Source organism: Trichechus manatus, unplaced genomic scaffold (assembly GCF_000243295.1).
Source record: "Trichechus manatus latirostris isolate Lorelei unplaced genomic scaffold, TriManLat1.0 scaffold00019, whole genome shotgun sequence".
In the NCBI taxonomy this organism is placed as follows: domain Eukaryota; kingdom Metazoa; phylum Chordata; class Mammalia; order Sirenia; family Trichechidae; genus Trichechus; species Trichechus manatus.
In genome coordinates this window covers 9696036-9712531 of record NW_004443955.1, presented here as the reverse complement: position 1 = coordinate 9712531, position 16496 = coordinate 9696036, and the positions used below count along the sequence as shown (strand labels likewise).

The 16496-nt window shown below is 49.9% G+C and overlaps 1 protein-coding gene across 1 annotated transcript in view; it reads left to right on the top strand.

The window, feature by feature from the left end:
* ENTREP2 (endosomal transmembrane epsin interactor 2) overlaps positions 1-14920 on the top strand; it is a gene marked incomplete at its 5' end in the record, with an annotated part of 641425 nt that extends 626505 nt beyond the window's left edge. Inside the window, 6 exons of the mRNA XM_012554457.2 lie at positions 5106-5181; positions 12035-12276; positions 12323-12478; positions 13114-13297; positions 13478-13552; positions 14592-14920. Coding sequence (XP_012409911.2) covers positions 5106-5181; positions 12035-12276; positions 12323-12478; positions 13114-13297; positions 13478-13552; positions 14592-14920 — 1062 coding nt within the window. The remainder of the gene's footprint in view (positions 1-5105; positions 5182-12034; positions 12277-12322; positions 12479-13113; positions 13298-13477; positions 13553-14591) is intronic.
* Between the last annotated feature and the right edge of the window lie 1576 nt (positions 14921-16496).

Below are 16496 nucleotides of genomic sequence, written 5' to 3'. Positions count from 1 at the left end.
AGAGGAACAGTGACAGGGGGCCACCCTTTCTGCTCAAAGATCCATATGTGTGCTGGAGAGAAGCTTCCAGACTGAAATTGGCAGTCGGTGTTCCACACCACTCTCAGACACTACAAAGATATGTTATTGGCGTTTTATCACCATTTTATTCTACTTCCCTGAAGAATATATTGGAGGATGATAATACTGGTTCTGAAACCAATGTGAAATCATTCTCCAAAACGATTAGGAATTCTCTGCATTCCAATTTCTTTCACAAAATGGTGAGGCCAGCTTTAAGGTCAGACACTTGCCTCACATTTGTGTGCGTTTTCTCAGAAGCTCCTGTTTACAAGCGCCTGGCACCATCATCCTTGACGAAGAATCGGTGGTGAGGCAACCGCGTCGGCGTTGCGTTTCTCTGGGAGGGAGGCAGCATCTGATGAGGAAGGGGCCGCTGCAGCCATGGGGGAGGCCGCCCACGCCTACAGGCTGGTTCTCTTTGAGCTGGTGGCCCCAGGACACTTTCAATCCCACAGACACCTCTGAGCGTCTGGAAGTCAATGAAATCCATTACCCTCCACGGAGGGAAGGCTGTGCCGCCAGCTGCCCTCTCCCGCCCCACCTGAAGAGAACATAGACAGTGACAGCTAGGAGCAGCTCCCTTTGCCGCACGACCCCTTTCCCTGGAGAGAAGGAGGTTAATTGCTTCCCCTTGTTAGAACAAGTGAATATAAATGACCTATCAGCTCTCGTTTGGGGAAAGAGGAAGGCAGACTGACAGCACAGCAGCCCATGGGCGGCAGGCTCTGTGTGCAGGGGCGGAGCCGCCACTCTCCCGAAGACGCTGCAACTGCCGGAAGGAGAGGACGCCATGTTGGAGGATGTTCTGTTGGGCTCATTCACCTGGGTGAACTGCTACAGCTGATATTCCATTCTGCCTTAGCGGCCGATGCTGCTCTCCTCTCCAGGGCTTGAGACTGCACTTTCAGCAGGACAGTGAGGAGTGGGTGTCTCTCTAGCAGGACAGTTACTGAGCACTGAAAGTGTGGTATTCCTGCTTGGATGGCAGCGTGTATTCCAGTGACCATTAGACTGTGCTGTACTCCAAGGAACAGAGAATGGTAAATTAATTAGAAAGCCTTCCCTCGTGGAACTCACAGTTTAATGTGGTGCTACCAGTGCCAATTAGTGTAGAGTTGACTCCAGCTCACGGCAACCCCAGGCGTGTTAGAGTAGAACTGTGCTCCATAGGTTTTCGATGGCTGATTTTTCAGAAGTAGATCACCAGGCCTTCTTTCGAGGATCCTCTGGATGGACTTGAACTGCCAACCTTTCATTTAACAGCCAAACACATTAACTGTTTGTACCACCCGAGGACTTCGGGTAGTAGGACAGGTGCACGTAAGCTGCTCTGGGGCTTCAGAGGAAGAGTTGGTCCTGGAATTTGGGTAGGACTGGGAGGCAGGTACAGAAGGAGGGAGACTGTCCGTGGGAGAGGCAGAGTCAGGCAGAGGTGGAGGTGGAGAGCGTGGAGCCCTGGTGTTGGAGCTGAAGGTGCATGAGGGGATTCATAAAATAGTTTGGGGACAGATTTTATGACTTGGGTGTCTTTGAAGAGTTTGGCATTTGGGATTGACAGGAACCAACAGTGCTCTAGGAAATTGAATGTGGTGGCAACATGTGGGCAGAAGGGAAACCAGAGGTACAGAGACCACTATCAGAGGAAGCCAATGAGTATGACAGCAGGCAGGCTAACCCCGAAGGCTCCAAGTTATTGCTTATACTTCCAAACTTTACATTATAAAATCTGTAAGCAAAGACTCTTCAAAGATTGCCTTGAGACATTCACCTAAAATCTCAATTCGCATTTTCCACGACTGCTGGTAATGACTCCAAAAGTACAAAAAAAAAAAAAAAAAAAATTGCTGTTGAGTCGATTCTGACTCATAGGACAGAGTAGAACTGCACCATAGGGTTTCCAAGGAGCGGCTGGTGGATTCAAACTGCTGTTTTTTTTTTTTGGTTAGCAGCCAAGCTCTTAACCACTATGCCACCAGGGCCCCTCCAAAAGTACAACTCTTTATAAATCTGGTTCTGGACAGCAGGTGTCCCCCTAACCTGGAACACAAGGCATAATTTCCATGCAGTGTGCCTCAGACCCAGAGCTTTCTAAAAAGAAGGAGAATGTACAGAAAATGGGCTTCTTTGCCCCAATGCCAATTGGTTTTTCAGTTATGATGACTAGTAAAAATAGCCTTTCTAAGTCCGTGCGGGCCTTTGAATTGTTGTCGGTTATTCCCGGGCCTCCTCTCTGGCCAGTCTCTCGCCCTGCTCCTTCTGAAGGAGCTATGTGTGTGAGCCTTCGCTACTAAACTCGCATTTCAACTTACATTCTAGGCCCCAAGTATATTTCTTCTCCATCTTTTCCTACTGCCTTTATATTTAATCAAAAATGTTGTGTGAACCGAAGCATTTCCCCTCAGCTTCAGGGTAGTAAAGTGGCTTTTCACACCATGGAAGGCCAAATTCAAATTAAACTCGGGCCACCCTGCTTGCCAGAGGCAATAGACGTGCTCCCGGGAGCTGTCTTCTCTCAAACCAGATTCCACTGCCGGGAGCCACAGGGAAGCCGAGTGATGCTTCTGCAAAATGAGATGAATCTAATTTCCTCCTGACCTTGTCCCAAGGTGCATTTCATTTCTCTTTATTTACGTTTCTTTATTAACAGAAAGTTTTTTTTGGCAGCAGGTTTCAAAGTGACCACCCATCCATGCCAAAAAAAATCAAGTAGAAAGTTAGATACGGGAAGAGATACAGAAGGAAACAAATGTTTAGGGCATTGTTCTTTTGTGTGTGAGTTAGCAGAAGATTTTTGGCAGAAATTTCCAATCTTGGTGTCATGGTTTGAATTATGTCCCCCCAAAAATGTGTGTATCAATTTGGCTAGGCCATGATTCCTGGTACTGTGTGATTTTCCTGTGTGTTGTAAACCTGCCTCTATGATGTTAATGAGGGAGGATGGGTGGCAGTTGTGTTAGTAAGGCAGGACCTGATCTACAAGACTGGATTGTGTCCTGAGGCAATCTCTTGAGATATAAAAGACAGAAGTGAGCAGTGAGACGGGGACCTCATACCATCAAGAAAGCAGTGCCGGGAGCAGAGCGCGTCCTTTGGGCAGGGGTCCCTGCGCAGAGAAGCTCCTAGTCTGGGGGACCGCTGAAGAGAAGAAGGCCGACAGAGAGAAAAAGCCTTCCCCTGGAGCTGATGCCCTGAATTTGGACTTTTAGCCTACTTTGACAGTGAGGAAATAAACTTCTCTTCATTAGAATCATCCACTTGTGGTATTTCTGTTGTAGCAGCACTAGATGACTGAGACACTTGGTTATTGGCATATAGTGACTCCAGAGGAGAGAAGGCAGGGACGCGGACGGTGCTAATTCTTCCTCACCCAGTTCCCTCCCCAAAAGAGAATGTCAGGAAAGATCACCCGCGGTGGATGATAGCTTGTATGATGGTGTTATTCTAAAGCTATACACTGAGTCCAAAGACAGGTACAGTGGGTCTCCTGCCCACTGGCAGCGCTCTGAGCCCAGTGTGGGTCTCGCTCAGAGCCACTCTCCTGCCAGCTCAGATGGCTCACCGCTTTGTGTTGGTGGAGGGCTGCAGCCCTGCGCACCCTTTGTGTTGGTGGGGGCTGCAGCCCTGCGCACCCTTTGTGTTGGTGGGGGGCTGCAGCTATGCGCACCTGCGGCCATGGCAAGCCTTGAGGAGGGCGGATGAAGAGCCAGATCTCTGATTGAAGTGGGGACCCCAAGGGAGGCGCGATGTAATTACTTGAGCTGTAATTGGACCAAGCCTCGGGGCTCCTGGCACCTTCCTGGCTCTCCCCGGAGCTCATTATTTGTAAGCATGTCCCCAAAGTAATCCTGAAATAACACAAAGACTCAGAAATCGTTTTTTGAAATAGCAGAGGGGTGCAGGGGAGCACACACGTGACTGACATAGATACAGGGCCTGCTGCAGGGCCACTGCGGCCTAGAGTGGAGATCAGAACCCCTGTGCTAGCTGAGGGCCGAGGCAGAGCAGAGACGCCCCCCCGCCCCGCCCCACCACACGCCGGCTACCCCTCCGCTAGGGCAGTGCTGAGTCGCTTTAAGAAGAAAGCTGCAATGGCAATGGCTCAGCTCCCGTCCCACCGAGGTGATGGGTTGTGTACTATGTTCCCTGGGCTGTGGGCATTGGTGCAAGCTGACCCCAACCCCGGGTAAGCCCTGACCCTGCCCTGAGGTCAGAATGGGGAGGGCGGCCTGGGGTGCAGCCTCTGGATCCCATCTGTTGGACACAGGAAAGAGAAGGCCTGCAAGCTCTGTGGGAGTTTCAGGTTGGTTCAGGCAATAACCATTTATTAAATGCCCAGTCTGCGTTCATACTCTGCCAGCACAGAACATTATGGGGCTCAGGACTGCTTATCCCCTTGGCCTTACTCTTCCGTGAGAGAGAACAGAGAGGAAGAGGGTAGCTGAAAGAAGGTGGGTGGACCTGAGGGCAGGCCTGTCCTGCCTGGGCACGGCAACCCCGGAGAATCCTGTGGGGCCTTTGTGGGTTCCAAACTGCCCATCAGTGGAAGGTGAGTGGGCTGGAGGGGGTACCACAGCTCTGGTGGGCTTTCAGGGAATGTGGGGTGCTCTGATTGCAAATGGTCACAGAAATAGGTTTTGGTCTGGCGAGGAAGTCTCCACCTTCACAAAACCCATTGCCGTCAAGTCGATTCCGGCTAATAGCAACCCTATAAAGCCAGGTTAGAACTGCCCCATAGGGTTTCAAAGGCTATAAATCTTTATGGAAGCAGACTGCCACATCTTTCTCCCACGGAGCCGCTGGTAGGTTCAAACCACCAACCTTTCGGTTAGCAGCCAAGCGCTTTAACCACTGCGCCACGAGGTTTCCTCCATCTTCGCACACACCCCTAAATTAGAGGAGAATGTGGGACGGTCAGGACAGCTTTAACATCAGCAGTGTGACTGGGGGCTGCTATGGTGTGTAGTGGTACATGTGCTTTCTCGGGGTGCACCTGAGCCAAGCCCCACTGAAGACCTCCTGATGCTTTATGTTTCTTGCTGTAGGTGACACGTATAGATCAGCAGGTGACTGAGTCCAGCTCTGGGGACCCAAATGCCACAGCTGGCTTCAGCACACAAGGTAATCTCCCCTCTTTCAGGACTGGAAGTGCTAACATGAAGCTATACGTTTCTATTTTTCAAAATGTGTCTCTTTTTCTCCCCCTTTTTCTTCTCGCCCTACTCCCTTCTCCATTTCTTATACATTAAGGGGATGGAATTTGCTACAGCCTTTCCTGCTAAGTACCATATAAATTCTCCACATTTCTTTCTTAGCCTGCCTCCAATGAATCAGTATTTCTGGGAGACTTCACACATTCCCCCGGGGCTAGAGAGGATGTGCCCCTTCTCTCTCTTGAGGGATATGAATTTGAAGAAAGCACTACTCAGTCTAGGGGGTGTGAGGCTCCAGAAACAACCCTTTCCAGAGCAAAAATAGTAGCAGGCCAACATCCACTCGGCTCCTTTCTCAGAAGGAGAATGGGCTGGGCCCCTCTGCCTGCTTCCTGCTGCCTGGAGGACATTGAAGGACAAACGTAAAATGGCAGATCCCAAACCCAACCACTGGCCCGCAGTGGGTGGAGCCACAGTACAAAGCGCAGGAAGGGCTGGGCATTTCCAGAGTCTTCTTCTTGAGGTCCTCAGGCAGGCCCATGTGAGCGGGCTTACTCAGACCAAAGTCACATAACTCATCAGATAACCAAGGGTCCCTGAAAGGAAAACGATTACAGTTCTCGAGCTCCCTTCCCCACCACCAACTCCTAGTTAACATCTAAGGGATATAGGAGGGGACATCCTTTAGGTTCCTGAAGCCCAAGTCTCGGCAGGTGTGGGGATTTGGAAGTCATCTTATCCTTCCCTTGGTGGCTCCAGGGGGCCATCAGAAGCTGAATCCCAGAGGTGATGACTGATGGCCTTCCCAGGGGCTACTCCAGGGCACAGTGTGTCCCAGTTACTCTCTCACAGGGTAGCCCTCACGGGCCCGCTGCATTCTAGGGTTTGGGCTGAGGGGGCCCATGGCGGAGCCCCACATTCCAGCCTCATGACTCCTCTGAAGTCCTTGTTCTGGAGGAAAATGTGGTTTGGACAGCAGAGCTACCTAGAGGCTACAGGAGAACATCCTCTCCATTCAGATAGAGAGGGAGGGAGGAGTCTCGGTGCTCCCGTCAGTAGCTTAGTAGAGCTCAACCCTCCTCACTGCCCAGGACCTATAGCTTGACCTGTGACTCAGGGCAGCCCTCACAGACAGGTGGTCAGGAGCTCACAGAATAGCAGGCCAAGCGGGTTTAACTTTAGAAAAGACACCTTCCACCAGTTAATTTCTGTAATGGGTGTGAGGTTTAGGTCGAGGTTCATTTTCTTGCCTACAGTGTCTAATTGCTTCAGCCCCATTTGTTGAAAAGGGTATCCTCCCTCCATTGAATTGCTTTGGTATCTTTGTCAAAAATCAGATGGGTCTATTTCTGGGTTCTCTGTTCTGTTCCATTGATCTTTTATCTATCCCTGCACCAATACCACAGTCTTGATTACTGTAGCTATATAGTAAGCGTTAATACTGGATAGAGATTATTTTAGCTATTCTAAAAGCTATGTCTTTTCATGTAAACTTTAGAGTAAGTTTGTGTCTACAAAATCCTTGCTGGGATTTTGATAGGGATTGGATTAAACAATTGCATTAAACAAAAATCAGTTTGGGGAGGATTGACTTTTTTACTGTGTTGAGTCCTCTGATCCATGAACATGGTATGTCTCTCCATTTATTTGTGTCTTCTTTCATATATTTCTTCCACAGTTTGTAATTTTCAGCATATGGATCCTATACATGTTTTTGTTAAGTACATGGCTGAGTATTTCATTTTCTTTGGAGTGATTGTAAATGATTTTTAGTTTAAATTGTGTTTTTTACTTCCACTTCTGCATGTTCATTGTTAGTATATGTGATTGATTATGTGATAGAAAGCTGGTTCATTTTTGGGTGTTGATCTTGTATTCTGCAACCTTGCTGAACTTACTTATTGGTTCTAGAAGTGTTCTTGTAGATTCTGGTTTTTTGTTTGTTTGTTTGTTTCCATCTATTAATATAGCAAAATAGTAACCAAAACCAAAACCTGTTGTTGTCGAGTTGATTTCGATTCATAGCGACCCGATAGGACAGAGTAGACCTGCTGCATAGGGTTTCCAAGGAGTGGCTGGTAGATTCAAACTGCTGACCTTTTGGTTAATAGCTGAGCTCTTAAACACTGTGCCACCAGGGCTACAAAATAGTAACAAAAAATAAAAATAAAAAGTTAAATTTAATTCAAAAAAAAAGCAAAATAGTAATGACATGGCTGCTGGCAAGGCCAGAGAGGAGCTGCTACCACCAGTCCTGACTGGCCACTTATAAATTGACCCATCTCTTTGGGAAAGCATTTTGGATAAAGAGCCATAAAATTGTTTATGCCTGTGATGTGGTGCTCTCACTTCTGGAACCATGCTAGGGCAGTACCGCAAAAGAAGAAAACACCACACTTGAAGATGGTGGTTGTTGTGTTTTTGTAATAATAAAACCTTGGGAGAATAATGAAGTCCATTAATAGAGAAGAGTCGGGGAGATAGGTTACATATGCTAACTACATTATTATACATTAACGAGGAGAAATGTTTGCGATCCATGAGGGGAAATACTGGAAGTCCACTAGGATTAAGACTGCTATAAAAACATAGGCACACAACCCAACCTGGGTGCAAGTATACAAAAAAATGAATTACCAGTTTGGGGCCATGAGCTTCTCCTATAGTGTTATACTAATGCTATTACTTTCAATTACTATATGTATGTATGTGCACGTGTATGTGCGTGTGTGTGTGTGTGTGTGTGTGTACATTTATATACCCCCACACTCATACATTCCCAGCTGACTCACATCGGTCTCCCCGTGACTCCATTGCCCTGAGGCACTCAGCCATTTAACTGTCACTGACATTCAGAGAGAATTGGGATCAAGAGGAATCAGTAAGAATGAATATTATTAAAAATATTTTTAATATACTGCTATGAAATACTCTAGGCATTTTTAAATATTATTTTATTGTGTTTTAAATGAAAGTTTACACAGCAAATTAGGTTTGCATTTAACAATTTTTATACAGATTGTTCCATAATATTGGTTACATACTTCACAATGTGTCAGCTTTCTCATTATTTCCATTCTGTTTGTTCTGTTTCCATTAATCTAGCTTCCCTGACCCTCCTTACCTTCTAATCTTTGTTTAAGGGTAAATGTTGACCATTTGGTCTCATATAGTTGATTAGTTAAGGGAGAACAGTACTCATGGGTGATACTGTTTATTTTATAAGCCAATCTATTATATGGATGAAAGGTGACCACCAGGAGTGGCTTCAGTTCCAAGTTCAAAGGGTGTCTTAGGGCGATAGTCTCAGGGGTTCTGTGATGGTTAAGATTGTGTGTCAACTTGGCTGGGCCGTGATTCTCCGTGTTTTAATGTAATCACTCCCATGATTGAATATACTGTGAGTGCCAATCAGATGAAAGGGAGTCTCCTTGGGGGTGTGGCCCGCATCTGTATATAAGCAGACGTTCTGGCTTTTTGCTCTCTCTGGATCCTGTGGCTGCTTCCTGTCGTCTCATCTCCCATTCTTGGGACTTGAGCTGTCAGCTTGTCTGCCGAACCTGGGATTTGTCGATCTGCACAGCCTGTGAGTGGGAGCCCTGCTCTCCGACCTGCCAATCTTGGGCTTGCCAGCTTCTGCAGCTGTGTGACTTGGGAGAGGCCTCTACCCTGATCCACGGACTTGGGACGTTCTAGCCTCTACAATCGCGTGAGCTGTTTCCTTGATATAATCTCTCTCTATATATATATTTATACGCTTTACTGGTTTTGCTTCTCTAGAGAACCCAGCCTAAGACAGGTTCCTCTAGTCTCTATCAGTCCAGTAACTCAGGCATTTTTTTAGGAATTTGAGTTTTGTTCTACATTTTTCTCCCTTTCTATCCAGGACCTTCTATTGTGTCCCTGGTCAGGACAGTCAGTAGCGGTAGCCAGGCACCATGGTGTTCTTCTGGTTTCAGGCTAGACGAGGTTGTGGTTCATATGGGCTATTAGTCCTGAGGACTAGCTTCTTCTTTGAGTCTTTGGTTTTCTTCATTCTCTTTTGTTCCAGATGAGTAGAGACCATTAGTTGTATCTTAGATGGCCTCTCAAAAGCTTTGAAGGCCCCAGATGCTGCTCACCAAAGTAGGATGTAGAACATTATCTTTACGAAGTATGTTATGCCAGTTGACTGAGTTGTCCCATGAGACTATGGTCCTAAGCCTTCAAACCTAGTAAACCAATCCCATAATGTGTTTGGTTATGTCTAGGCAGTATCCGTAACTGGCCCCCTATGTTACTCTAAGCATTTTGATAAAAATTTGATAATTTTGATAAAGTTAATAATCACAATGTATAGGTTTGAAATTTTCTAACAGGATGGTAAAGTTCTATTTCTTTTCTACATTACACATTCATCTCTGAGCATTTGCTCAATTATTTTCTTAGAATAAACTCCTAGAAGTGAAGTTGCTGAGTCCAAGGGGCTGTGTATTTTTTATTTTGGTATATTAGCCAAAGTACATTTTGGAAAGATTTTATCATTAGTTTACATACCCACCAGGAGCATACGAGCTCACAAGACATTGTCATTCTTGGTGATCTTTATCACCCTTATAGGCATACATGATAAACACACACACACACACACACACACACATAGTTTGAGTTCTGGTGGCAGAATGGTTAGGCACTCAGCTGCTAACTGAAAGGTTGGCAGTTCAAACCCACCAGTGGCTCTGTGGGAGAAAAGACCTGGCGGTCTGCTCCTGTAAAGATTATAGACTAGGAAACCCTATAGGGCAGTTCTACTCTGTTCTGTAAGGTCGCTAGGAGTTGGAATAGACTCTTCAGCACACAACAGCAACACAGCAGCATTATGGAGCGCAGTTCTACTCTGAAATACATGGGGTCACCATGAGTCAGGATCTACTCTATGGCAACGAATTTGGTTTGGTTGTCCATTTATAGTTCAATTTTAAGTCCATTTTTTCCCCTCTTGCCATGTTTATCTTTTCATAGATTTATAAGAAAAGCACATTTGTTAAACATATGTATGAGATAACGTATAAGAGGAGCACTTCTTCCAATTCATTGCCAGTATGCTTTCCCAGGTTGTCCTTTAATTTTCCTCCATTATTGATGCCTTTTTCCATACACACATTTACAGCTTTTGCATTGTCACATTTATCAACCTTTTGTTTTATGGTTTCTGTCATGTTTACAAAGGCTTTCTCCACTTCAAGGGTTGTAAGATTAATCTTTCTGAAGAATTTTTTTTCTTGCTTGTGATGTGTGAAGTACTGTTCATCTTTCTGTTTTTCCAAATAGACTGCAATGTTCCCTCACCAGGTATCGAGGAAGGCAGCGGTGGACAGTGGAGGGGGTGATTAAGCAAGAGCGTTCTAGAATTGGCCTGCTTCCAGCTGGCTCCAGCCACTTAGTGGCTTTGTGACCCTCTTTCCTTGCCCTCTCTCAGCCACATTTATTGGGCTGTGGACTGGGAGTGACTGTGGGGTTGTCTTAGGTGGGTGGTGAGGGCTCTCAGCCACATTTCCTGGGCTGTGGAGTGGGAGTGACTGTGGGGTTGCCTCATAGGTGGCTGATGAGGCCTCTCTCAGCCACATTTCCTGGGCTGTAGTGTGGCAGTGACTGGGATTGGCTTATAGGTGGGTGGTGAGGGCTAGGTGGGACATTGCCTCTAAAGGCCCTTAGCCCAGCTCAGGCACACAGGGCAGGGGAATGGAGTGCATGGAGACAGAAAGGCCAGCATCTACACATGGCCACTTTTGGCTGTGGCCTCTCCCACGGTTTCCTGCTTAGAACCCACAGAAAGGGATGGAAGGAACAGACCCCAAAGCCACCATCCCTGGAGGAGTTCAGGCTGCTGGGATTCTAACAAAGTGTCCCCCACTCAGGCCACACACCTCACAGTATCTACCCCAGTGGGGTAGTTAGCCTCATGGCAGGGACCTCTGAGGTGTCTGGTGATGCAGAAAGAGGGGAAAGTGAGAGCTTCTCACACTTCTCTGTGGGTACAGACTCCCTGGGAATCTCTCTAAAACAGGTTCCGATCAGGCTATCTGGGGTGCAGCCCAGGGGAGCCAGTGCTACCAGTCTGGGCCAGCATCACTGGACTGAGTATCAGTTCTCAGACTGCAGCAGGCATCAGAAGCCCCTGGAGGGCTTGTGAAAGCACAGATGGCTGGGCCCACCCTGGAGTTCCTGAGTCCATGGGGCTAGGTGGGGCCCGAGAATCTGCATTTCTAACACATTCCCAAGTGATGCTGATGCTACTGGTCCGGGGACCGCACTTTGAGAATCAAAGCAGTTAGCCCATCAACTGGGTTTCTCCCGGTCGGAGCAGGGGATGTACTCCAGGTCCAGGGTAACACCCCTGTGTGGGCAGGCAGAGTCTCAGGCCCCCCCAGGACCTGGCTGAGATGCCCTAAAGCCCCTCAGAGCACCCTGCCTTTCTCTGAATGGGCCCCACTGGCCCATCAAAGCTTCCTGGTGACCCTGATGGCATCCTGGTGCCCACCCACACCCCAAGGGATGGCCTGGATGGGGGATATGAAACTTCCAATCCCTGGGGAGGCATCACCCCATGACAAAAGGAGAAACCTGTCCTGTTTTTTAGTCTTTGAGTCAGTCCCCCCTTGTCCCTCCTGGGATGACTCTTGGGAGGTCACCTGGTGCCCCCCAGCCCTTCAACACCATGGAGCAGCGTTTTCCAGCCTCTGTCAGTATTACTAAGCCCCCAAGGTTTCAGAGTGTACCCAGGATTGGGATCTAGAAGGGAGGGCGGCCGCGCCCCTAACTTGTGCGGTCTTGCCTTGCAGCGCCAGCGGACCCCGCGAGCCTCCCTGCCGCCGAGCGCGCCGCCGCGCCAGAGCTGAGCTGTTGCTCCCCTGATGGCCCTGGCGCCCCTCACTCGCCGCCGCGGTCCCCGCCTCCCCACTGCCACTCGGGCCGCGCGTCCCCAGAGGGCCCCGGAGCAGGCGCACGGGTGCGGGCGGGTCCCGGGCGCGTGGCCCGCTCTGCCAGCGACCCCACCTCGTGCGCATCTGCCGCGGCAGGTATGGTGGGCCCGGCCCACCGGTGTCCCCGGCCCACCGATGTCCCCGCAGGTTCGCCCGGCCTGCCCTGGTGCTGCAGGTCTGGCCCAGTGTCTTCTGAGAGCCCAGGCCGGCCTTGGGATCCCTGCCTGGTGTGGGGAGATTGGGACTGTGGTCTTGATATCAGGCTCCAAATCACCACAGAACGCTTGGACCCTGAGCCTGGAGGTAGTAAACAGCCCAGGCCAGGGGATGAGGGGGTGTGAGGGTTTAGGGAGATGCAGCTCTCTGGGCTCCCCCAGCTTCGGCAGGTCAGCCAGCCCCAAACGTTAACCTTACTCAAGCGCAGAGCCTGGGTGCCCCACCCCGGACTTACAGCTCCTGTTAGCCTTTCCTGGCTTGGCACCCAGGAGTGGCCTGGGGCTGCATACTTGTTGGAAATGCCAGTACCAGCCCAGCTGTGGAGCCCTGCCAGGCATGGCCATGTCTTGGTAACATTGCTGGTTGGGTGGGGCGACACAGGTGTGTTTTAAACACGATGTCCTGGCACACTTGGCAGAGCTGCGTGTGTGCCCTGGAGCTTGTGTGGGACTCTCCCTGCCTGACTGTTAGAGTGGACAGTTCACTCAGCCCTGTTAGGGTCAACCCGTGTTCCTCCTTGTTTGCAGTCATGCATGGAGTTTGAGGGAGCCCATGTGTTTGGGCGTGCTCAGGGTCCACAAGTGAACTTCATGCTCTGAGCCATGACATTTTTAGGGATGAGAATGAAGGGATGGGTGGTTTGATGATGCTGTGAAAGTGGCCCCGAGTCCTTCTCTGCATCCGGCCACACGGCCCTGATGTTTTGTCTTCTCTGAGCTTAGAGGAGACTGTTACTATTCCACACGTCCAAGGCCCTGGGGAACTCAGATGTGGCTCGGTGTTCAGATGAGGGACGCCCGGCCTGCACGGGGCACTGCTGTCGTTCGTGGCACTCAGCCTGCTGCAGGGAGGGTGGGGGTGGGACTGGAGAAGGACCTGGACCTGGGGATGCTGGCGTGACTGATGGTGAGCAGAGCTGCAGGGGTGTCCTGCTTTGCCTGTGTTCAGGTGAGCGTAAACTCTGGAGCTAGCTCCTGCTTGTCTGGCAGCTACAATCCATTTCTTAGCCACGGGAGGGTTATTATAGTTTGGTGGGTAAATCATTTTTCCCTTGAATGTGTTAATGGACTTTTCTTTCTGATGCAGGTGGTGCCTGCTTACATACCCTCGTGTGCATTCGCGATCTGGAAGCAGGGACGTGCCAGGCTGCTCGAGGGACGGGTGAGATGCTCGCTTTCTAACACTTTGCACAGACACCTGATGAGATATAGGTGGGGAGACTCACGGGTCATTTGCTGTGTTGTTTTCCAGTCTAGCTCCCCACGTGTCCCCCAGGAATGGGAGTTATCCATCTCTCTGGGCTGAGATCAAGGGCATTTCCCTTCTCTCTGGGTGGGAACCTACTAGAGGCTGCAACTACCTGAATGCACATATGGTTGCTATGTCACTTTATTGATGGGCGTCTGCTCTGGAGTTGATTGGCCCCTGAGTGAGTTTTTTTCAGTTTTTCATGTTTACTTGCTGAGCTTGCTCAGTGCCACCAAAAATGCTCCATACCACCAGAACGTGTTCCCTTTGGGCTACTTGAAACTCAGTGTAGACAAGTCGGGCCCTAACTAGTCCCTGGTGCATCACTCACAGATGTCTGCCCCGAGTTGGCTTCTTCCCGAGGTGCCATCAGGCCAGGGTTTGTGCTGTGGATCGTCATGGACGGTGGCCACCCTGCTGGGGGATGGTGCCCCTTCCTGGCCATTAGCCTGATGGCCCAGGCCTAGTGTCTGAGTCCTGCTGCCCCGAGAGGTGGCTGCTATCCACACTTGCACATGTAGGTGGGAACCCCTCTGCCATGGTCACACAGCAGTGTCTCCCCCAAGGAAAAAGGTCATTGAGCTAGGGAAGGCTGAGAAGGGTCCCTCATGCAGTCTGAAACTGTCCTGCTTCCAGATCTTGGCTTGGGGAGGGGGGTGAGGGGGCATTTTAGCTTGGGGACTTGAGTGGACAGATGGATTGGAGGGGATCCTCCCCTGCCCTGCCTTGCCTTTTACCCTCCAGGAGAGCGTGGCCCCTCCAGGTTAATGCAGAGCTGAGGGTGACCTGGCTGCACAGGGGAAGGGGCCAGGAAGCAGGGCCACGCCCAGCGCGCCAGTCTCAGAAGCAGAAAGCTGATCCCAAGCAGCTTTCATTTGCCTTTTAAGGAATGTGTTTAACAGCTGCATGACGTTTTGCTTGTTTTCAATGGTGTCTTCCCCTTTGTTACTAGTTCCCACGTCGCGCTCTGCCGAGGCTGCCTCTGCTCATCAGCACCCTCTTTCCCCACTGGGAGAACAAAGCAGTGCCTGGAAAACCAGCCAGCAACAGTTCAAGCCAGAGGCCTCGCAGCCCGACTCCAAGCAGTGTCCTCGCTGTCTGGTGGACAGCCAGGCCTACACGGACACCAGGGTTCTGGTGGCCAAGTTCCTGGAGCACGCGCGTGGCACCCTGCCTGCTGAGGTGCGGCACGTGGTACGCGCCATCCACTCCGTGGTCGCCCCTGATGAGCGCCTCGCAGACGAAGCCATCTTCAGCGCCAGCGTTCTGGACCAGGTGTGAAGGACCCTGTGTCTGCACATCGACATGGACAGTCCCTGTGCCGCAAGCGTTCTTTCCGGAAGCTGCAGACTTGGCAGAGGAGAAGCACGGGGGCACACGTGAGCATCCGGGGCGACCTGGGCAGAGAGCTCTTACTTCCTTTCTTGAGATGGACTGATCCATTGTTTTCTCAGCGATCACACTACTTACCTAGTCCAGAATACAGAAAAACTCTCTCGTACCCACAGTGAGTTCTGCAGTTTTATTGGGTATGTGTCACCCTGAACTAATGCACATAACACAGAAAAGAATACAGTGACAGGCGATACTCATGTAACTTAAAGACCCTACCAAAAAAAACCCCAAACCAGTTGCCATCTAGTCGATTCTGACTCATGGCGCCACCATGTGTGCAAAATAGAACTGTGCTCCATAGGGTTTTCAAGGCTGAGACCTTTCAGAAGCAGATTGCCAAGCCTTCCTTTCAAGGCTCCTCCGGGTGGGTTTGAACCTCCAACCTTTGTTAGTAGGCGAGTGCCTAAGTATTTGCACCACCCAGATACCTCCAAAACCAGGGTCATCAAAAGCAGGACACCCCCTCAGTTTAGTTCAGTGTTAAGTGGATGGAGGCTGACATCAAGTAATGAGGCCATTTCTGTGGGTGGCTTGTCATTCTATAATCAAATTTTCCTCATAGTCTAACTTTAAATAGGTCATTCTAGCATAGGTGGCAGCCTGGGCTCGACTCTGTGGCTACAGGGCTATTGTGCAAACCAAAAAAACCAAAACCAAACCCGTTGCCGTCGAGTCGATTCCGACTCATAGCGACCCTATAGGACCCATAGGGTTTCCAAGGAGCAGCTGGTGGATTTGAACTGCCGACCTTTTGGTTAGCAGTTGAAGCACTTAACTATTATGCCACCAGGGTTTCCTGTTGTGCAAACAGATGTACAATATTGGACTCCGTGGGGGCCTGGCCACCCCTGGGAGGCAGAGAAAGGAGTGTGGCAAGGGGCTTTGATGGGCCTCCCATTGCCTTGTCTCCCAGGTCTCCCCTTCTTAGCCTTCCGTCTGTGGGGGGGTCCCTTCCCCACTTCCTCTCTGTGCTCTCTTTTGCCTCTGGCTCCCACCCTTTAACTGATTCAAGTGGGGAATGGAAACTCGTTGTTGCAATTTATTCCATAATCATAAGCACCTACTCTGAGCCACTACTCATTTGGGGGTTTCCCTTGTATCTAGCCCATAACCCATTGGCTTCAGTGGGTTGAGGTCTGGGGGATGAGGTCGTCTTTCTGGGACATGTGAACCTTCCGATAAACCCAGTCTCAGATGACCCAGTGCAGCCCCTTCCCAGCCAGGCCAGCAAAAAACTCACCTGCATTGGAGAATGGAGGTTGTAATCGTTTATTTTCGTAAAAACACGCAATATATTGGTGATGCAGAAGCAGCCAGCCCAGCCGCCTCTCAGATGGCCGTTCGGCCCCTGGCCCTTCATGTTCTAGCTACATCAGAGGCGGCCACTTCTGGGAGAGCTCTCTGCAGTGATGGCAATGCCTGCATCTGTGCCGTCAAACCAGGAGCCACCAGCATACAGGAC